Here is a 23,471-nt window from a genome sequence, read left to right as displayed (position 1 = left end):
AAAACTACCTGTAGTTTTTCCTGAATCAGATAAATTAAATGAAGTGTGTGAGATGCGTGGGTTTCCCCCGATAGAAAATTATTGGCGGTATACCCTTTCCCGCCAGAAGTTAGGGCGCGTTGGGAAACACCCCTTAGGGTGGATAAGGCGCTCACATGCTTATCAGAACAAGTGGCGGTACCATCTACAGATAGGGCCGTACTTAAGGAGCCAGCTGATAGGAGGCTGGAAAATATCCTAAAAAGTATACACACACATGCTGGTGTTATACTGCGACCAGCGATCGCCTCAGCCTGGATGTGCAGAGCTGAGGTGGCTTGGTCGGATTCCCTGACTAAAAATATTGATACCCTTGACAGGGACAGTATTTTATTGACTATAAGAGCATTTAAAGGATGCATTTCTATATATGCGAGATGCGCAGAGGGATATTTGCACTCTGGCATCAAGAGTAAATGCGATGTCCATATCTGCAAGAAGATGTTTATGGACACGACAGTGGTCAGGTGATGCAGATTCCAAACGGCACAAAGATGTATTGCCGTATAAAGGGGAGGAATTATTTGGGGTCGGTCCATGGGACCTGGTGGCCACGGCAACTGCTGGAAAATCCACTGTTTTTTACCCTAAGTCACATCTCTGCAGAAAAAGACACCGTCTTTTCAGCCTCAGTCCTTTCGTCCCTATAAGAGTCATATCTGCCCAGGGATAGAGGAAAGGGAAGAAGACTGCAGCAGGCAGCCCATTCCCAGGAACAGAAGCCCTCCACCGCTTCTACCAAGTTCTCAGCATGACGCTGGGACCGTACAGGACCCCTGGATCCTACAAGTAGTATCCAAGGGGTACAGATTGGAATGTCGAGACGTTTCCCCCTCGCAGGTTCCTGTAGTCTGCTGTACCAATGTCTCCCTCCGACAGGGAGGCAGTATTGAAAACAATTCACAAGCTGTATTCCCAGCAGGTGATAATAAAATTACCCCTCCTACAACAAGGAAAGGGGTATTATTCCACACTATATGGTGGTACTGAAGCCAGAAGGCTAGGTGAGACCTATTCTAAATCTGAAATATTTGAACACTTACAAAGGTTCAAATCCAGATGCAGTCACTCAGAGCAGTGATAGCGAACCGGGAAGAAGGGGACTATATGGTGTCCCGGGACATCAGGGATGCTTACCTCCATGTCCCAAAATTTGCCTCTCTCACCAAGGGTACCTCAGGTTCGTGGTACAGAACTGTCACCATCAGTTTCAGACGATGCCGTTGGATTGTCCAAGGCACCCCGGGTCCTTACCAAGGTAATGACCGAAATGAGGTTTCGTCTTCAAAGAAAATGGACGACCTCCTGATAAGAACAAGGTCCAGAGAACAGTTGGAGGTCGGAGTAGCACTATCTCAAGTAGTTCTACGACAGCACGGGTGGATTCTAAATATTCCAAACCGCAGTTGTTCCGACGACACGTATGCTGGTCCTAGGGATGATTCTGGACACAGTCCAGAAAAAGGTGTTTCTCCCAGAGGAGAAAGCCAGGGAGTTATCCGAGCTAATCGGGATCCTCCTAAAACCAGGAAAAGTGTCAGTGCATCATTGCACAAGAGTCCTGGTAAAAATGGTGGCTTATTACGAAGCGATTCCATTCGGCAGATTTCACGCAAGAACTCTTCAGTGGGATCTGCTGGACAAATGGTCCGGATCGCATCTTCAGATGCATCAGCGGATAACCCTATATCCAAGGACAAGGGTGTCTCTCCTGTGGTGATTACAGAGTGCTCATCTTCTAGAGGGCCGCAGATTCGGCATTCAGGATTGGATGCTGGTGACCACGGAGGCCAGCCTGAGAGGCTGGGGAGCAGTCACACAGGGAAAAAATTTCCAGGGAGTGTGATCAAGTCTGGAGAATTCTCTCCACATAAATATACTGGAGCTAAGAGCAAATTTATAATGCTCTAAGCTTAGCAAGACCTCTGCTTCAAGGTCAGCCGGTATTGATCCAGTGGGATAACATCACGGCAGTCGCCCACGTAAACAGAAAGGGCGGCACAAGAAGCAGGAGGGCAGTGGCAAAACTGCAAGGATTTTTCGCTAGGCGGAAAATCATGTGATAGCACTGTCAGCAGTGTTCATTCCGGGAGTGGACGACTGGGAAGCAGACTTCCTCAGCAGGCACGACCTCCACCCGGGAGAGTGGGAACTTCATCGGGAAGTTTTCCGCATGATTGGGAACCGTTGGGAAAGACCAAAGGTGGACATGATGGCGTCCCGCCCGAACAAAAAACGGGACAGGTATTGCGCCAGGTCACGAGACCTTCAGGCGATAGCTGTGGACGTCCTGGTAACACCGTGGGTGTAACAGTCGGTGTATGTGTTCCCTCCTCTGCTTCTCATAACCAAGGTATTGAGAATTATAAGACGTGGAGGAGTAAGAACTATACTCGTGGCTCCGGATTGGCCAAGAGGGACTTGGTACCCGGAACTTCAAGAGATGCTCACAGAGGACTAATGGCCTCGGGAGCTAAGAAGGGACTTGCTTCAGCAAGTACCATGTCTGTTCCAAGACTTACCGCGGCTGCGTTTGACGGCATGGCGGTTGAACGCCGGATCCTAAGGGAAAAGGCATTTCGGAAGAGGTCATACCTACCCTGGTCAAAGCCAGGAAGGAGGTGACCGCACAACGTTATCACCACATGTGGTGAAAATATGTTGCGTGGGTGAGGCCAGGAAGGCCCCACGAAGAAATTTCAACTAGGTCGATTTCTGCACTTCCTGCAAACAGGAGTGTCTATGAGCCTCAAATTGGGGTCCATTAAGGTTCAAGTTTCGGCCCTGTAGATTTTCTTCCAGAAAGAATTGGCTTCGGTTCCTGAAGTCCAGAAGTTTGTCAAGGGAGTATTGCATATACAGCCCCTTTTGTGCCTCCAGTGGCACCGTGGGATCTCAACGTAGTGTTGGGATTCCTCAAATCATATTGGTTTGAACCGCTCAAATCTGTGGATTTGAAATATCTCACATGGAAAGTGACCATGCTGTTGGCCCTGGCCTCGGCCAGGCGATTGTCAGAATTGGCGGCTTTGTCTTACAAAAGCCCATATTTAATTTTCCATTCGGACAGGGCAGAACTGCGGACTTGTCCCCAGTTTCTTCCTAAGGTGGTGTCAGCGTTTCACCTGAAACAACCTATTGTGGTGCCTGCGGCTACTAGGGACTTGGAGGACTCCAAGTTGCTAGACGTTGTCAGGGCCCTGAAAATATATATATATATATATATATATATATATATAATTCCAGGACGGCTGGAGTCAGAAAGTCTGACTTGCTGTTTATATTGTATGCACCCAAAAAGCTGGGTGCTCCTGCTTCTAAGCAGACTATTGCTCGTTGGATTTGTAGTACAATTCAGCTTGCACATTCTGTGGCAGGCCTGCCACAGCCAAAATCTGTAAATGCCCATTCCACAAGGAAGGTGGGCTCATCTTGGGCGGCTGCCCGAGGGGTCTCGGCTTTACAACTTTGCCGAGCAGCTACGTGGTCAGGGGGGAACACGTTTGTAAAATTCTACAAATTTGATACCCTGGCTGAGGAGGACCTGGAGTTTCTCTCATTCGGTGCTGCAGAGTCATCCGCACTCTCCCGCCCGTTTGGGAGCTTTGGTATAATCCCCATGGTCCTGACGGAGTCCCCAGCATCCACTAGGACGTTAGAGAAAATAAGATTTTACTTACCGATAAATCTATTTCTCGTAGTCCGTAGTGGATGCTGGGCGCCCATCCCAAGTGCGGATTGTCTGCATTACTTGTACATAATTATTGTTACAAAAATCGGGTTGTTATTGTTGTGGGCCATCTTTTCAGAGGCTCCTTCGTTGTTATCATACTGTTAACTGGGTTCAAATCACAGGTTGTACGGTGTGATTGGTGTGGCTGGTATGAGTCTTACCCGGGATTCAAGATCCTTCCTTATTGTGTACGCTCGTCCGGGCACAGTACCTAACTGAGGCTTGGAGGAGGGTCATAGGGGGAGGAGCCAGTACACACCATGTGATCCTAAAAGCTTACTTTTTGTGCCCTGTCTCCTGCGGAGCCGCTATTCCCCATGGTCCTGACGGAGTCCCCAGCATCCACTACGGACTACGAGAAATAGATTTATCGGTAAGTAAAATCTTATTATTTAAATGTGCCATTCCCGGCTACACTCCATCCATATCCCAAGAGTACTCCAGTGAACCCTAGTGGATGAAAAAGAAATATACACTCTGGAATACACAGTTGGATCTTTGGCGCAAAATTGCTGCCAAAAACTGAAACCAATGAGACTGATAATCTCCGATAAACCCTTCAAATATTAACACATAAATGTTATAAATGATATAGAAATACACGCCTATCTCACTGGTTAAAGTATAGAAATCATTTGATATAGACCATGGGTCTGCAAACTCGGTCCTCATTACCCCACACAGTGCATGTTTTGCAGGTAACCCGGCAGGTTATGAATTACTCACAGACATATTTTAAAAGGTCCGCAGGTGGTTAATGATTTCACTTGTGATTCTGTGAGGAGACCTGCAAAACATGCACTGTGTGGCTGCAAAACATGCACTGTGTGGGGTAATGAGAACCGCATTTGCAGACCTATGATATAGACATTATATAAATTATCAATGGAATACCACAACCTGCAGTGTTAGCCCTGTCCTCACTGCATTTACTGATGATACAGATAGCAGTTCCTTTATTTTAGAACAGTAGTATCTATTAAATTACAACTGGTCTCTACAAGTGCAAGTGTGAACTTGCTGGATATTGTCGTTCTGTAAGTAACAGTATGCAATAATACTCATAGGCTGTCAGTGCATGCAGACAATTGTAGAACATGAGCGCGCTGCAACATTATGGGCAGTATTCAATTCTAGTCGGAACTGCCGTCTTGTCGGAAAGACTGCAGTTCCCGACATGATTCAACCTATTCAATCCTCCTGCCATTTTTCTGACAAGTCGGCAATTCCTACTATTCGGAAAACACATGGATCGGTGGAACAGCCACGGATCCATGTGTTTTGTGGGAATTGCAACCAAATCCGACAGGTTTTAGCCCTGTTTCTGACAATGTCAATCAGACTTTTAAAAGAGTTGGATTAGCATTGTCGGGAACGGCTATAACCGAACGGATTTGGACGGTAATTGAATACACCCCAATGTCTCAAGCATCCAATTGGGAGACATTGGATAGCATTGTGTTCTCGTGGTATTCCTTACCCTCCCTATGCTAGAGAATACTGTATTTCTGTCCTTGCGTGATATACTTTTCTCTCAGTTCATTGTGGAAACGGGGCACCCTCTCTTTACTGTTGTTAATTTTGTATTCTTTTGTGGCTTTCCTTATGAGGACCGTTGTTTTGTCTTCTCTCAGTCTGTACTCATGGTTATGTCCTGCAGGGCTTTGTTACACATACAGAGATTCCTACGATGTGCAAGCTATAATAAGCAATGCTTCTTACCTGTACCATCTGATAGGCTCGTTTTGGGATATTGCACTGTATTGAATATGCCCCATATCGGTCTGTGTGTTCCTCCAGACACTTCTTTATCCTTTCTAGATTTCTCTGTTCTACAGCTATTTGCTTTAACACACCTGCCTGTTTTCATGCAGGAGAAAACGTCACATGCTTATGTCACATGATACTGTTCTACAGTTGAAAGCAAGTGAGTAAAGGCAGTCCATAGCTTGATTTTCTAACAAGCACCTTATTTAATGCATCCAATATTTGCTAAATAGTTTTAAAAAAACAGATGACAAATATGAATATTTTATTCAATATACTTTATTTAATATACTTTATTGGTGTACATCAAAGTCAATAAATTCTCTTAGGGGAGATGTTCTCCTTTGAGATTCATGGATGTTTTTCCCTGCCACAATGAAAATGATTCTCGACCTTAACATCAGTACATATATAATTAACTATTAAGGGAAATGTTGGTTGACGCAATTGGCACCTTCAAACATCGTTACACATTTTAATTTTAAAGAGCATGTTCTAGAGCGTTGCAAAAGAAAGCTGATGAGGAGTCACAAAGTTATTTTGCACCATGGAAGCAAACTGCAAGTTGGCTGTTTTTCCCGTAATTCTAAGGGTATGCAGTTAGCATTACAATCGTCGGGATCACGGCAGTCACAATACAGATACGGGAACCAGTCGTGTCCACGACACCCGTAGAGGGCAAATAGGACCAGTGGTGAGCTTAGCTCGCCACTGAGCCCGCAAGGGGCTTTGTTGCGGTGGCCACCCTGCCAGTATACCACCGCTTGTGATGCAGATGTCGGGATAATGACATTCGGCATCTTGGGCGGCGGTATTACATACTGAACCCATTATAAGTATGTGTGGTATGGGGTTCCTTTCTTCAGCTTAAGGTAACCCTGTTAACTGATACCAAGCGCAGACCGCCATGTTGTGGGTTGACCAATACTCATGAGAATGTTTATCAAACAGCACATAGTTGTGACATCTAGGGAGACACAACGATGACTCACGCTGTGATCACCGAAAATAACAGCAACAGCCACTTTGTTTAGCCAAGAGACATTCTAACAAAATGAAAGATTGGTATTCCCATCAGTGTAAGACTACTTATTCTATTGTGGCTTGCTGAAAGCAGTCATGAGCCACAATGGGCAAATAAAAAAAAAAAAAGTAACACTTAAGGGGCAATGCACCCACAATATTCAATAAGAAGATAATGTTCAAGTCTCTGTAATAAAAGACATGCCTATTTATGTCAAGGTTATTTGAACAGCCTCATACTCTGCATAAAAGACACCGCTCAGTTTGGCATGGTCATTTCTTCTGTTCGTATATAAATTTTAAAAGTAAGGTTAGGATTCTGTTGAGGAGAGAGGAAACAAAGAAAAAGCAGCAGCTCTAATCTTGGGATGCTGAGCTGGTAATGCCCTAGCCTGGAGTGGATGCTGGTTATAGCATGGGGTTTAGGAATCTTGAGAAAGCTTGTCAATATACCCAAGTTACTGGTACCCATTGAGAAGAAGCACAAGCTTTATCGAAAGCCCCGAGTAGATCTTGAACAGTGTGCTCCACATCATTATTAACCAGGATTAGATCAAAATATTGTGCGTAGCGGTTGCGAAGAATTTCTGAATCTGCACGAAGCTTCTGGAGTGCATCACTCTGCAAGGAGAACAAACAAATATAGAGAGAATATAAGATGTGGGTAAACAAAGGAGAAAAGAGAACAAAATATAATCTACAACATAAACTAAGTAAACTTTGTTTTTTATGAACACAGTATATGTGGTTGTAGGTCAGTGGGAGCCAAACGCCCCCGGCCTCAGACAGGATTCTGCCGGAACTCCAAAGGTTGTTTAGATTTTTGCAGCAGTGCTGCCCAGCGAGGACACCAGACTGACCACCTGCACAGATGCACATGAATGAGTGCAGACTGCAGTGGAATGCAAGGACCCAGCAAGTTGGCAGCCAGGCAGGCTCCAGTGATTACATTCAAACAAAGACTTGGGGGGGGGGGGGGGGGAATCAGTGGTTGTAGGCTGGCACAAAGATGTCCGCAAAGAACCTTTACCTCGGTGGTTCTCAAACTCTGTCCTCATGTCAAATGCGCTATAACCAGCACTATTTGATCTTACAATCAACTTTGGCATGTATGAAAGCAGATAACGTAGAGAAATATCACTATTTATGGGATCTGTAAACATAAAACGATTTTACTGCAATGGAAAATCAAGATGCATTAAAAAAACTTATCGTGCCCTTTTGTGGTATATCAATTTTTTCCCCCCTATATTGGCAGGATTACCTACGGTGAGTCCAGCTCCACATGGGACATCTTGCACATGTGCAGTGGGGCTGTCTGGGAGGGAAGACGCAGCGTGTCAGCACTAAACTAATGTGCTGTGAGCCTTGCATGGATCATCGGTGTGGGGAGTTTCCTCTTCCCCACTGTGGCGGAGTGGTATTGTTTCTTGCTTTGCTTCTATAGGTGGTGAAGCAGAAAGACTATAGCCCTGATGAAGCTTTAGACAAGCGAAATGCGCATGGGTAGCGTAGTACCCGTTATAGGATTCTAATAATTAGACTTCTTCACAATTGTGACTGGCCTAATGTTTGAGAGTGCATTGCTATATTATTCTGATTACTAAAGGTCATGATGGCTGGAGAACTTATTTACTAACAGAATAACAGTGCATACAGACTTATAAGCTCTTGGAGAAGTGGGGACGCCAACCGCAACCAGAGCAACGTATATAAAGCATATCTGTAACACATCTGGTATTTGATGCATTATAAATGTAAAGGCATTTTTCATTCAACCCTCTCTGTTAGTAGAAGAAATTAAATACACACAGAGAATTGTGCTTTGAAATTGCACACAAATAATCCTGTCTATAAGAGAGTAATAAAAACTGTATTGTTTGTGTAATAACACTGCACTATTGTCAAGTATTGCTGCAGCTGATTTACTAGGTCTGCCGGCAATATACTAAATATTACGTACAGCACAAGTGTGAAGACACTGCACAGGCTAATTATCCATGTAAGCTGAAATAAACCACATGTGCACAAAGGGGAGTGTGTTCCAACGTGACATGCAGTACAAGTGTTAAGTCGCGCTGAGTGAATAATTCTCTACATGAGCCAAAGAAATACAATGGACGCAGAGGGGTTTGTGCTGCAAAATTGTGTGTAAATAGTCCTATGGATATAATAGGGCAAAAAAGAACAGTATATGACATAATTACTTGTGCAATAATATTGCACGGATGCTGAATGTTACGTCAGCTGATACATAGAGCTTACTAGTAATATACCTAGAATTATAAACAGTACAAGTTCTACCAAGATTAACCATCCATGTGATTCGAGAGACTATCAATAGCCACTAATTATTAATCGTCTGACACAAGATAGCTCTTTGTCTGTCTAAAAGGGCGTCTTTTTATTATAAAATGTGGATTGAATGTATATATGTGATCCATCATCTGCTCTCTTGATCATAGCATCATCCTGATTGATATACTTAGTATTACATCACTTTCAGATTACCATAATAGAAGGGTTAAATTCCCAATAAGGCATATTTCTGGACATATTAATTTACACACAAGGTATCAAAACCACTGTAGATACAAATGTATCAGTTAACATTCTGTATGTAAACACTTGGCTTTAGGCTTCAAAACACCAGCAATAAGATCAGAAATCAACATTAGAAGAAGTCTTCAATAAATTATATCCACATGATAGAACGGGTACAAAAATAATTTTAACACTTTATTCACCAACACATATTTAGTTGTTTTCATCACATTATTCTTGTTTTTCTCTCCTTTTTTTAATTCACTCTTTAATACTTCGCTTTACTCAGACCAAAATAAGGCTGAACTGGAAAATAATATGTTTAGCCCTACAGGCTCTTAGATAAGGGAGGTATGTCTATACCAAATTTTAATAAATGAAATAAATTGTATTTTAAACAAATTCAAGGGATGGAGTGCACCCACTAGAATCGGATTCTTTTTCTCCTTGTGAAACTCCTAACATGTTGCTTAGTTGGAGGGTGGCACCCACAAAATTGGTCATAATTATTTCAACAATATAGTTTGTCAATATTTTAAGGACCATTAGTCTCTAATTCTGCTAAAAAAATAATTTGTGTCTCTAGTGCGGATGAAAACTTCCTTCTCTATTTCCGGTGAAGCAGAAACAGCTGCTACCGTGCATCCGGAAAGTATTCACAGCGCTTCATTTTTTCCACATTTCTTTTACATCCACTAGGGGTCACTGGAGTACTCTTGGGATATGGACAGCTTTAGCAGGACAGGCACTGAATATTTAAATTTAGTAACTCTCCTCCCCTCCATACTCCCAGAATACCTCACTGTTTTTTCGGTGCTCACAGGAGTGACAGCACGAGTGGATTCTTCCACACATACTTCGTTTTTTTTATACTATTTTTTCTTTTTAATACTTCAGCACATCCCTTCCCAGCTTAGCAAGAAGCTTGGTCCGGGATAGTGCACGCTGCAAGGGCAGCTACTGGCATGTCAGTCCTCACACAGGGAGCGCCCTCACACCACAAGCAACTCTCGTCTCTGAGCTGCAGGAAAGGCTGGACAGAGCTTATAGAAGAAGCCCCTCACTACAGGAGATCAGGTATGCTGGGGGGACAGGGCGGTCCCGCTGTGTGGGGAACGCGCTGGTCAAAGGTCCAAGCCCGCTTCTATCCGCCGCCGCTCAGTGCCACCATTCCCCCCACTTTCTGGCTCCCAGCAGTGCCACGCCTGCCCGCGCGGCTCCCAGATCACGCCTACCGCTGGGCGCCCGTCACCCTCTAGGCTCCGTACGGAGCTACTAACCGGCTTCCAGCAGTGCGGCTCAAATCAGCGCCACCGCTGGCCACTTCACTCCCCGTCACCCTGCACGCAGCTCCCATCCGCTGCATGGAGCTCAAGGGGGGAAGCAGTGTATCAGGCAGCGCAGCTGCGAGGGGGGGGAAGGGTAGAGTAAATGCCCATAGCAGTAGCAGCATTATAGTAAAGGCTGCATGGGTTTAATAGGAAGATAGGCTGTTAAGTCTATATTAACAGGGTTACAGGTTATAATGTGTATGATAGCCTGAAATGTGACTCTGACTGTAAGCATGGCATGGGGGCCATTTTAACCATGCTTCCTGTTTCTCCTTCCAGAATGTTCCTGTCCTACAACACTACTCCACCGGATGGCACAGGGGTGTTAGTGGGAATTTTGGATCAGGTTTCATATAGTACTGACTGGCCACGTTCGGCCATATACACACCTTAGTAATAATTTTACTGAGTCGTGTGAGCTGTCTGTCTTGTCTATTTGTGTTGTCCGTCTGCATAATGAGTAAGACACCAGCTAAAACAAAAAAGCAGTTTGTCTGTAAGAGTGTGTTACCGGATGGTTCTACCACATGCACAGTATGTTTTGTAAATTCAGCTACACATACAATTTCTACTCCGATTTCATCCCCGGATCCTCAATGGGCAATATTAGCAGATGTAATGGCTGGGTTGCAATCAGAATTGGCCGCCACGAGCGGGAGGCGGCAAGATCTGAGTCTTGGGTGAACCGCCACAGATACCAGAAGGTTCTCAGCCTTTGCCACGGTCCAAGTCCACTTCGGGTAGAAAAGGATCATTTTATTTTGTCTTATAATTTACCAGTTTCGGCTACGTTGTTTTCTGACGATTCTATGCCAGACCTCACTGCGCAAGATGAGCATGAGGAGGGTGAATTGGACCAGCAGTCAGATAGTGAGGATATTGACAGTCCGGGCATTGATGATCTCATCAGGGCGCTGCGTCAGTCTCTGAAGTTTACAGAGACTGAAGAACCTCTGACAAATGATGAGGTGGTATTTACTAAACGACAGAGATCTCCAGTGTGTGTTCCTTTTTCGGAATCTCTTAATAAGATGTTAATAGAGACACGGAAGAATCCGGATAAACGGTTTTCTATACCTCGCCGATTTAAGTCTAGTTACCTGTTTCCAGAGTCTGTGACATCTACAGTACATGGGAGAATCCGCCAATGGTGGATTCGTCTGTGTCTAAACTTACTAAAAAATTAACCACTCCAGTACCAACTGCTACTACGCTTCAAGACCCTTCAGAGCGTAAACTAGAAGCTATGCTAAAGTCCATGTATACAGCAGCAGGGGTGTTGCTTAGACCTGGTTTGGTTGGCATTTGGGTAACTAAGGCGCTAATTGTATGGATAACAGAACTCAGGTCCGCCCTACAGGACGACCACCTTATGCTGCTCGCTGATCATCTTTGTACAGCTTCTACGGACGTCTGTCAGGTCAGTTCTCGCCTTTCATCGTCACTAGTTACGGCACGACGAGCACTCTGGCTGCGTTCTTGGCAGGCAGAGGTCAAGAGAGGAATAGAAGCGTTACCTTACAGTGGCGAGAAGTTGCCTGGTCCTGAATTGGACAAATGGATTTCTAAGGTCCTTTAGACCTCAGCCCTTTCGAGGCCGTGGTAGAGGAACAACCACACCTGGTAGACGAGGTAGAGGACATGGTTTTCAACAAACCACCACCCGTCGTCAGGACGCTAAGGTCACCGACAAGCCAGTGGCATGACGGGCTCCCAGCCCATCTTGGATCTCCAGTTGTGGGGGCACGCCTTCAGACGTTCCATTTGGCGTGGTTCCAGACATCCACAGATGGGTAGATCTGCAATTTAGTGTTAAAAGGTTACAAAATAGAGTTAGACTGTCTCCCACCAGTGCGGTTTTTCAAGACAGGACTGCCTGTGTCGGAAGACAAGAAGGCGGTTCTTCAAATTGCCATTCAGTCTCTGCTGGATTCAGCAGTTTTGATTCCGGTCCCTGTTCACAAACAAGGTCAGGGTTATTATTCCAGTCTTTTTGTAGTACCAAAGCCGGATGGCTCTGTCGGACCAATATTGAACTTAAAAGGGTCTCAATTAGTACATCACTTACTACAGATTCAAGATGGAATCCCTGCGGACTGTAATTGCAGGTTTAGAGCCACAGGAATTCATGATTGCGCTGGATCTCAAGGATGCATACTTACACATTCCAATTTGGCCACCGCATCAGAGGTACTTACGGTTTGCGGTACGGAAAAACCATTACCAATTTCAGGCTCTACCGTTTGGTGAATACCCGAGGCGCTGACGAGAGGCCAAAGGAATGTCTGTGATGATAGCTCATCTCAGATCCCTGGGAGTGATAATAGTCCCGTACTTGGACTATCTACTCATCAAAGCTCCGTCTCAACAGATGCTCCTCCAACATGCGTTGCAACGTACAATGTACTAGTTCAGCACGGTTGGATTGTCAACTTCAAGAAATCAAATCTGATTCCGTCTCAACAACTTCAATTCCTAGGAATGATTCTCGATACGGTGAATCCAAGAATTTACCTACCAGAACAGAAAGTACAAAGTATTAGTCATCTGGTACAGTTGGTACATTTGTGCATTCAACTGTTAGGGAAAATGGTGGCGGCTTTTGAAGCGCTTCAGTTCGGAAGATTTTACTCACGTCCTTTTCAACTGGATGTGCTCGCACAGTGGTCAGGCTCGCATCTGCAGATTCACCAGATGGTGCGGTTGTCTCCACGGGCCAGAGTATCTCTACTCTGGTGGCTCAAAGTACACAATCTCACCGCAGGGAAACGGTTCGGCGTCTGGAATTGGATAATTCTAACGACGGACACGAGTCTCAGAGGTTGGGGAGCTGTGGTCCAAAATTGTCAGCTCCAGGGTCTCTGGGCGGATCACGAAAGATTGCTGTCTATTAATGTCCTGGAAATCCGGGCAATTTACAATGCGCTGCGACAAGCAGTGCACATTATCCGGTCTCAGACTGTCCAGGTGTAGTCAGACAACGCGACTGCAGTTGTGTACATCAACAAACAAGGAGGAACGAGAAGCCGCATGGCCATGCGGGAAGTAGCTCGAATCCTCAATTGGGCCGAGCATCACCAAGTGATATTGTCGGCAGGGTTCATTCCGGAAGTGGACAACTGGGAGGCTGGTTTTCTCAGCCGTCGGGATTTTCATCCAGGAGAATGGGTATTAAATCCAGAATTGTTTCACATGTTGGTCCAGAGGTGGGGTTACCCACAAGTGGACCTGATGGCATCTCGCCACAATCACCAAACACCCCAGTATGTGTCCAGAACACGAGATGCAAAGGCAGTGGCAGTGGATGCTCTCACAATCGCGTGGCCGTACAGCCTCGTGTATCTGTTTCCACCGTTTCCGCTACTCCCTCTGTTGCTAAAAGGATCAAACGAGAGTCCTCATTGGCCTGAGAGGATGGTTCTCGGATCTCCGCGGACTACTCGCAGACGATCCTTGGCCGCTCCCGCTACGACCAGACCTGTTACAACAGGGTCCGTGTTCCTTTACCCCGATTTAGCACGGCTGCGCTTGACGGGGTGGCTGTTGAGACCGCCCTCTTAAGCGAGGGCATTCCGGAATCGGTTATACCAACCATGTTACGTGCTAGGAAGCCAGTTGCGGCAGCTCATTATCACAGAATTTGGCGTGCCTATATAGGTTGGTGTGAAGCTCGGAAGTTTCCGACATCATCTTTCAAGTTATCCCGTCTTTTGTTATTTCTACAGACGGGGTTGGATGGAGGACTACGTTTGTCTACATTAAAGTTGCACGTCTCTGCCTTATCAATTTACTTTCAAAAGCGTTTGGCTCTTTCGCCGACTGTACACACTTTCCTGCAAGGTGTCCTCAGAGTACAGCCTCCATTTATACCACCTACAGCGCCATGGGACTTGAATCTGGTCTTCATATTTTGAACCCTTACAACAAGTGGATATTAAGTTTCTCACTTGGGAAAAAAAAATTCTCCTAGCCTTAGCTTCAGCAAGACGTGTTTCAGATTTGGGTGCCTTGTCATGAAAGCCACTGTATTTGGTGTTTCATGATGACAGAGCGGCACTTCGGACGAATCCCGCTTTCCTGCCAAAAGTAGTGTCATCTTTTCACATCAATCAACCAATCGTAGTTCCTGTGTTATCAGAAGGTTCAGGAACTTTGGATGTGGTACGCGCACTACACTTTTATGTAGCCCGAACGTTTATAGTTCGTAAGACTGATACATTGTTTGTTCTCTATGATGCTGCAAAGATGGGTTGGCCAGCTTCCAAGCAGACCTTATCCAGATGGATTAAACTGACCATACTTCATGCTAGGCTACAGCCGCCTACATCACAGTGATCGCGCTGAGCAAAAAAAATTGTGGGTCCTAGGGACCCCTCACTATAAAAAATTGGGGTCCTACTCCACCGTTTCTGGGTCCCATCACACTTTATGAGGGGTGAGGGAAGGCTGCAGTTGGGACTGTGCGGGGGCCAGGTGGCATTTAGGATAGAGGGGTAAAAAAGCAAGTAGCATTTGGGGCAGAAGCAGGGAGAAGTTGGGGCAGAGCTGGGAGTAGAGGGGGGCTGTAAAGGTAGACAGCACTGGGGGTAGGGAGAGGGCAAGTTCAGACAGCAGTTGAAACTGTGTTGGGGTGGCTAGTGGCAGGCAGTGCTGGGATTAGTTAGGGTTTAATATTAGATAGCAGCTGTGGCAGTACTGGGGGGCAAGGAGGGATTTAGGGCCAGAAAGTACTGGGGGTAGAAAAGAGGCATGGCTAGATAGCAGCTAGGGCAGTAGTGGGGGCATGGAGGGGGTTAGGGACTGGTAGTATTGGGGGTATAGAGGGAGCACGAGTAGATAGTTTGGGTGGTACAGGGTGACAAGGAGGGGGTTAGGGGCAGGCAGTACTGGGGGTAGGGATACGGCTTGGGTAGATAGCAGCTGGGGCTGTACTGGGGGCAAGGAGGGGGTTAGGTGCAGGAAGTGCTGGGGCTAGAGAGATGGTATGGGTAGGTACTGGGGGCAGTGGATAGGTGGGACAGTGCAGTGGGGCAAGGAGGGGGTTAGAGGCAGGAAGTACTGGGGGTAGAATAAGGGTAGATGGCTGCTGGGGAACCGGAGATACGACCTCTACACGTGTATGGCTGGCAGTGGGGACCGTGGGCGTATATGACAGCACCCCTATAGTACTATACACATCTTACCAGGTGCCAAGTGCGGGAAGTAATGCTGAGGAAGTAGCCGTGGCTGTGTGTGGGCACTCTCCAATGATGGCATCCTGGTCAGCGTAGCTGCAGCCAAGGAGAGAATACTGAAGCGCTGGGTTTGTAGGAGGGGCGACGGCTGGTATCTAGGAGGCGATGTCCGGTGCTTGGCAGATGCTCCTTTCGGGACTCGTGAGATGGCTCTGCGTGTGACAGCTCGGCCGGTCTCTGTCACAGGGAGAGGGTGAAGGCTGAAGACAGACATTCTGCTGCCCAGGAGGTACTCTAGCTGCTGCTGCTGCGTGGGTTGTTATTGTGAAGCAGTGGGGTCAGGCCACTCTGATGCGGTTGGCTGCTGTCAGTGTATCAGAGCAGACAAGGGGAGCAGGTCAGTGAATTCTTATTGGCTGACACGGTGCACACAGGCATCAGCGCGTCCTGCAGGACCCGCTCATTTTTTTAAACTGGGTCAATGCGCTATAACGCGTATTTTGTGATCACTGGAGGGTGTTACAGAGAGAGGGGGAGGAGCAGGAGATGGGGAGGGGAGTAAGAAAGAGAGACCGTGTCAGGGAGAGGGACAGAGAGACTGTCAGGGAGAGAGAGACAGCGTCAGGGAGAGAGAGAGGGGCATTTAAGAGGGTGTCAGGGAGAGGTGCATGAGAGAGTATGTCAGGGTGAGAGATAGAGAGAAGCATGAGAGTGTGTCAGGAAGAGGGAGGGAGAGGCGCATGAGAGTGTGTCAGGAAGAGAGGGAGAGGCACATGAGACTGTCAGGGAGAGAGAGGGAGGGAAAGCTGCATGAGAGAGAGGGAGAGGCACATGAGAGAGTGTCAGAGAGAGGGAGGGAGAGGCACATGAGAGAGTCAGAGAGAGGGAGGGAGAGGCACATGAGAGTGTCAGAGAGAGGCACATAAGAGAGTGAGGGAGGGAGAGCTGCGTGAGAGAGGGAGAGGCACATGAGTGTCAGGGAGAGGCACATGAGAGAGTGTCAGGGAGAGAGGGAGAGGCACATGAGAGAGTGTCAGGGAGAGAGGGAGAGGCGCATGAGAGAGTCAGGGAGAGAGAGGGAGAGGCACATGAAAGTCATGGAGAGGCACATGAGAGTGTCAGGGAGAGGAGCAAGACAGTGTATCAGGGAGAGAGGGAGAGGCACATGAGAGAGTGGAGCAAGACAGTGTTAGGGAGAGGCACATGAGAGTGTCAGCAAGAGGGAGTGAGAGCTGCATGAGAGGGAGAGGCACATGAGAGATTGTCAGGGAGAGACATATGAGAGATTGTCGGGGATAGAGAGGGAGAGGCGCATGAGTGTCAGGGAGAGAGAGGGAGAGGCACATGAGAGTGTCAGGGAGAGGAGCAAGACAGTGTATCAGGGAGAGAGGGAGAGGCACATGAGAGTCGAGCAAGACAGTGTCAGGGAGAGGCACATGAGAGTGTCAGCGAGAGGGAGGGAGAGCTGCGTGCGAGAGGGAGAGGCACATGAGTGTCGGGGAGAGGCGCATGAGAGAGTGAGGGAGAGAGAGAGGCACATGAGAGAGAGGGAGAGGCACATGAGAGAGAGAGGGAGAGGCACATGAGAGATTGTCAGGGAGAGAGAGAGGCACATGAGTGTCAGGGAGAGAGGCAGAGGCAAATGAGAGTGTCAGGGAGAGGCGCATGAGTGTCAGGGAGAGAGAGGCACATGAGAGTGGCAGGGAGAGGAGCAAGACAGTGTATCAGGGAGAGAGGGAGAGGCACATGAGAGTGGAGCAAGACAGTGTCAGGGAGAGGCACATGAGAGTGTCAGCGAGAGGGAGGGAGAGCTGCGTGCGAGAGGGAGAGGCACATGAGTGTCGGGGAGAGGCGCATGAGAGAGTGAGGGAGAGAGAGAGGCACATGAGAGAGAGGGAGAGGCACATGAGAGTGTCAGGGAGAGGAGCAAGACAGTGTATCAGGGAGAGAGGGAGAGGCACATGAGAGGGAGAGGCACATGAGAGGGAGAGGCACATGAGAGGGAGAGGCACATGAGAGGGAGAGGCACATGAGAGGGAGAGGCACATGAGAGGGAGAGGCACATGAGAGGGAGAGGCACATGAGAGGGAGAGGCACATGAGAGGGAGAGGCACATGAGAGAGAGAGAGGCACATGAGAGAGAGAGAGGCACATGAGAGAGAGGAGCAAGACAGTGTATCAGGGAGAGAGGGAGAGGCACATGAGAGTGGAGCAAGACAGTGTCAGGGAGAGGCACATGAGAGTGTCAGAGAGAGGCACATAAGAGAGTGAGGGAGGGAGAGGCACATGAGTGTCGGGGAGAGGCGCATGAGAGAGTGAGGGAGAGAGAGAGGCACATGAGAGAGAGGGAGAGGCACATGAGAGAGAGGGAGAGGCACATGAGAGGGAGAGGCACATGAGAGATTGTCAGGGAGAGAGAGAGGCACATGAGAGTGTCAGGGAGAGAGGCAGAGGCAAATGAGAGTGTCAGGGAGAGGCGCATGAGTGTCAGGGAGAGAGAGGCACATGAGAGTGGCAGGGAGAGGAGCAAGACAGTGTATCAGGGAGAGAGGGAGAGGCACATGAGAGTGGAGCAAGACAGTGTCAGGGAGAGGGAGGGAGAGCTGCGTGAGAGAGGGAGAGGCACATGAGTGTCGGGAAGAGGCGCATGAGAGAGTGAGGGAGAGAGAGAGGCACATGAGAGGGAGAGGCACATGAGAGAGAGAGGGAGAGGCACATGAGAGATTGTCAGGGAGAGAGAGAGGCACATGAGAGTGTCAGGGAGAGAGGCAGAGGCAAATGAGAGTGTCAGGGAGAGGCGCATGAGTGTCAGGGAGAGAGAGGCACATGAGAGTGGCAGGGAGAGGAGCAAGACAGTGTATCAGGGAGAGAGGGAGAGGCACATGAGAGTGGAGCAAGACAGTGTCAGGGAGAGGCACATGAGAGTGTCCGCGAGAGGGAGGGAGAGCTGCGTGAGAGAGGGAGAGGCACATGAGTGTCGGGAAGAGGCGCATGAGAGAGTGAGGGAGAGAGAGAGGCACATGAGAGAGAGGGAGAGGCACATGAGAGGGAGAGGCACGAGAGAGAGAGGGAGAGGCACATGAGAGGGAGAGGCACATGAGAGGGAGAGGCACATGAGAGAGAGAGGCACATGAGAGAGAGAGAGGCACATGAGAGGGAGAGGCACATGAGAGGGAGAGGCACATGAGAGAGAGAGGCACATGAGAGAGAGAGAGGCACATGAGAGAGAGGCACATGAGAGAGAGGAGCAAGACAGTGTATCAGGGAGAGAGGGAGAGGCACATGAGAGTGGAGCAAGACAGTGTCAGGGAGAGGCACATGAGAGAGTCAGCGAGAGGGAGGGAGAGCTGCGTGAGAGAGGGAGAGGCACATGAGTGTCGGGAAGAGGCGCATGAGAGAGTGAGGGAGAGAGAGAGGCACATGAGGGAGAGGCACATGAGAGAGAGGGAGAGGCACATGAGAGAGAGAGGGAGAGGCACATGAGAGAGAGAGGGAGAGGCACATGAGAGGGAGAGGCACATGAGAGAGAGAGGCACATGAGAGGGAGAGAGGCACATGAGAGATTGTCAGGGAGAGAGAGAGAGAGGCACATGAGAGTGTCAGGGAGAGGGAGAGGCACATGAGAGTGTCAGAGAGAGAGGCAGAGGCAAATGAGAGTGTCAGGGAGAGGAGCAAGACAGAGTGTCAGCGAGAGGGAGGGAGAGCTGCGTGAGAGGGAGAGGCACATGAGTCAGGGAGAGAGAGGGAGAGGCACATGAGAGAGAGGAAGAGGCACATGAGAGAGTGTCAGGGAGAGAGGGAGAGGCACATGAGAGAGAGTGTGTCAGGGAAAGGCACATGAGAGATTGTCAGGGAGAGAGAGGTGCATGTGAAAGAGTTAAATATAGAGGAACAAGATAGTGTCTGTGTGAGAGAGAGGGGGGGGGGAGGGGGCAGCATGAGATACACTACCAACTACAGCAGCTAGCTCAGGCACAGGTCTCTGATGGGGGCGGGCAGTTCATTGCGTTAAGCCCCGCCCCCTAATTACCCGCGAATCGCGGCACGACCTGCATGTACTAGGGGCAGACACTGCAGAGCAGACTGAGTGGGCCAGGCTTAGTGAAGGGGAAAGGTACATTCCTCCGGCCGGACAGCTGAGCCTCTCCTCCTCCCTCAGCGATGCGGACACCTGCCAGCCCACTATAATGAGTCAGGCTGACTTACTGTAGTACCTGGCTGTCTTGCATAATGTCGCCGGCCGCGGACACTTCATTGAGGCTAGTTCTGCCCCCTCTGGCTCTGCTGCGGGATCGGAGCTGAGACTTCCGATCGTAGCAGGGAGCCAGCGTCCACTACACTACAAACAGCAGCTGTCACTGACTGCTGTGACACCATGATGATTCCTGTCTTATGCGCGCGGAGCAGACGGTGAGGGGAGGCGGGGCGGGAGAACACACTGTGCATGGTCTCCTCTCCTTCCAAGTTCCTCCCTCTGCTACCGTGGAGACGGAACTGACTGACAGCGCAGGACAGCGCTGCTGGTCAGAGCGCGTCCTGATGGACCCTGCGTTTTTTTATTTTTGAGTCCCCATCATCAATTCTCGGGTAAAATACGCGCCATAGCGCGTTTTTGCGATCACTGCATCAGTAACAGCTCATTCCACACGTTCTGTGGGAACTTCATGGGCAGCAGGTCGTGGGGCTTCTACGACGCAGCTTTGCCGTGCAGCTACATGATCATCAGTGCACACGTTTGTGCGCTTTTACAAGTTTGATACGTTTGCGGCATCAGCATCTAGCTTTGGACACCTAGTGTTACAGGTGCCAAACAGCTCTCCCGCCCAAGGGGGGAAACTTTGGTACATCCCAAGAGTACTCCAGTGACCCCTAGTGGATGTAAAAGAAATTAGGATTTTGGTACTTACCAGGTAAATCCTTTTCTTTGAATCCATAAGGGGCACTGGATGCCCACCCAGAGCAGTTTTACCTGTCTTGTGATAAGTTCAGTGGATCTTATGGTAACACATTCTCAACGAATTGTTCAAAGGTTCAAGTTATATCGGTTATGGTGTCAACTGTTTAGTTTCCGTTACGTTGTGTGTCAACTTTATTGTTGTCCGTTATGTTATGTTATATGTAATTCTCCATTGTCATCCTCTCTATCGCTCCTGTTCGGCTCAGTAAAAAACACTGAGGTATTCTGGGGGGTTCACTACGGCTGGCCGGCGGTCGGGCTCCCGGCGACCAGCATCCCGGCGCCGGGAGCCCGACCGCCGGCTTACCGACATCGTGGCGAGCGCAAATGAGCCCCTTGCGGGCTCGCCGCGCTACGGGCACGGTGGCGCGACTATTTTATTCTCCCTCTATGGGGGTCGTGGACCCCCACGAGGGAAAATAAGTGTCGGTATGCCGGCTGTCGGGCTCCCGGCGCCGGTATACTGAGCGCCGGGAGCCTGACCGCCGGCATACAGAAGACCACCCATTCTGGGAGTATGGAGGGGAGGAGAGTTACTAAATTTAAATATTCAGTGCCTGTCCTGCTAAAGCCATCCATATCCCAAGAGTACTCCAGTGACCCCTATGGATTCAAAGAAAAGGATTTACCTGGTAAGTACCAAAATCCTATTTTTGTTATGTTACAGCCTTATTCAAAAATTGAATAAATTCATTTTTTCCCCTCAAAATTCTACACACAATACCCCATAATGACAATGTGAAAAAAGTTTGAGATTTTTGCAAATTTATTAAAAATAAAAAACTAAGAAATCAATATGCTTCAACAAAAATGTTGTATTTTTTAAAGTTAGGGTTTCTGGTCATCTACATTTGTTTTCTGCATTTAAAAATGGACCTATTTGTGATACTTTTGTACACATGCAACCTCTGGTGCTACAGTGCATCTGGAAAGTGCTGACAGCACTTCACTTTTTCCACATTTTGTTATGTTATAGCCTTATTCCAAAATGGAATTCATTCCCCTCAAAATTCTACACAATTTTGAGATTTTTGCAAATTTATTAAAAATAAAAATTCAGTCTTTGCGCAATACTTTGTTAATGCACCTTTGACAGCAATTACAGCTTCAAGTCTTTTTGAATATGATGCCACAAGCTTGGCATACCTATCTTTGGGCAGTTTCGCCCATTCCTCTTTGTCCACTGACACTTCCCATCCAACCTGATGGAGCTTGAGAGGTGCTGCAGCCATTTTCAGATCGCTCCAGACATATTCAATCGGATTAAGGCTGGGCCATTCAAGGACATTCATAGAGTTATCCTGAAGCCACTCCTTTGATATCTTGACTGTGTGCTTAGGGTCGTTGTCCTGCTGAGAGATGAACCGTAGCCCCAGTCCGAGGTCAAGAGTGCTCAATTAGGTTTTCATCCAGGATGTCTCTGTACATTGCTGCATTCATCTTTCCCTCTATCCTGACTAGTTTCCCTGTTCCTGCCACTGAAAAAACATCCCCACAGCATGATTTTGCCACCACCATGCTTCACTGTAGGGATGGTATTGGCCTAGTGATGAGTGGTGCCTGGTTTCCTCCAAACATGACACCTGGCATTCACGCCAAAGAGTTCAATCTTTGTCTCATCAGACCAGAGAATTTTGTTTCTCCTGGTCAGAGTCCTTCAGGTGCATTTTGGCAAACCACAGATGGGTTGCCATGTGATTTTTACTAAGGAGTGGCTTCTGTCTGGCCACTGCAGCAATCAGGCCTGTATGGTACAGAGATGGTTGTCCTTCTGGAAGTTATACTCTCTCCCCAGAGGAATGCTGTAGCTCTGATAGAGTGACCATCGGCTTCTTGGTCACATCATCCCTGCCTAGGGCCCTTCTCCCCCCAATCGCTCAGTTTAGATGGTCAGCCAGCTCTAGGAAGAGTCCTGGTGGTTCCGAACTTCTTCCATTTACGGATGATGGAGGTCACTGTGCTCATTGGGACCTTCAAAGCAGCAGATATTTTTCTGTATGTCTCGGAGGCCTACAGACAATTCCTTTGACTTCATGCTTGGTTTGTCCTCAGACATGCATCGTCAAGTGTGAGACCTTATATAGACAGGTGTGTGCCTTTCCAAATCCTGTCCAACTGAATTTACCACAGGTGAACTTCAATTAAGCTGTAGAAACACCTCAAGGATGATCAGTGGAAACAGTATGTACCTGAGCTCAATTTTGAGCTTCATGGCAAAGGCTGTGAATACTTATGTACATGTGATTTCTTAGTGTTTTATATTTAATAAATTTGCAGAAATCTCAAAAAACTTTTTTCATGGTGACATGCGGTATTGTGTGTAGAATTTTGAGGGGAAAAATTAATTTATTCCATTTTGGAATAAGGCTGTAACATAACAAAATGTGGAAAAAGTGAACCAATGTGCATACTTTCCAGATGCACTGTATAGTACATCTGCCCCCGAGTTTGAGAATCACTGCTTTACCTATTTGCTAGGAGGAAGTCTATGACAAGAAATTACTTTTAACGTAGGGCTACTAATTTTCCTAACATGCACTCAAAAAAAATAAAAATGTAAACATCCAGAATTGTAGCGTCAAAACATGTTCTAACATCAAGGTTAAGGTTGACACAACAATGCCCTATAGTTTAAAGATGTACTACCGAGTAAGGATTGCCTAAGGTGGCACTTCCTCTAGACCAGGGGTGTCAAACTCATGAGGTCTTTTTGCAGCCCAACCGCCTTGCTTGCAGCGAGGGCTGGAGAGTAAATTCTTACCGACGTTACTGAGGTAAGGATGTGACCATCTGTCTACTAAAAGTCGCGTCTCCCCCCCTTAGAGATTTTGACTATATAGTACAGTCTACTGTAAGAGGTGTGGAAACATTTGCTGCCGGGGACACCATCAAGGGGGTACCAT

General features: G+C 47.7%; 1 protein-coding gene across 1 annotated transcript in view; it reads right to left on the bottom strand.

Moving 5' to 3' along the window:
- Window positions 1–5,800: 5,800 nt before the first annotated feature.
- Window positions 5,801–23,471, bottom strand: part of MPP1 (MAGUK p55 scaffold protein 1) — a 156,354-nt gene continuing 138,683 nt past the window's right edge. The window contains exon 12 of the mRNA XM_063936896.1: window positions 5,801–7,183. Within this exon, the coding sequence (XP_063792966.1) occupies window positions 7,007–7,183 (177 nt within the window). The 3' untranslated portion in view covers window positions 5,801–7,006. The remainder of the gene's footprint in view (window positions 7,184–23,471) is intronic.

This window comes from Pseudophryne corroboree, chromosome 8 (assembly GCF_028390025.1).
Source record: "Pseudophryne corroboree isolate aPseCor3 chromosome 8, aPseCor3.hap2, whole genome shotgun sequence".
Lineage (NCBI taxonomy): Eukaryota > Metazoa > Chordata > Amphibia > Anura > Myobatrachidae > Pseudophryne > Pseudophryne corroboree.
Note: the sequence above shows the minus strand (reverse complement) of the source record. Positions and strands in the feature narration are given on the sequence as shown.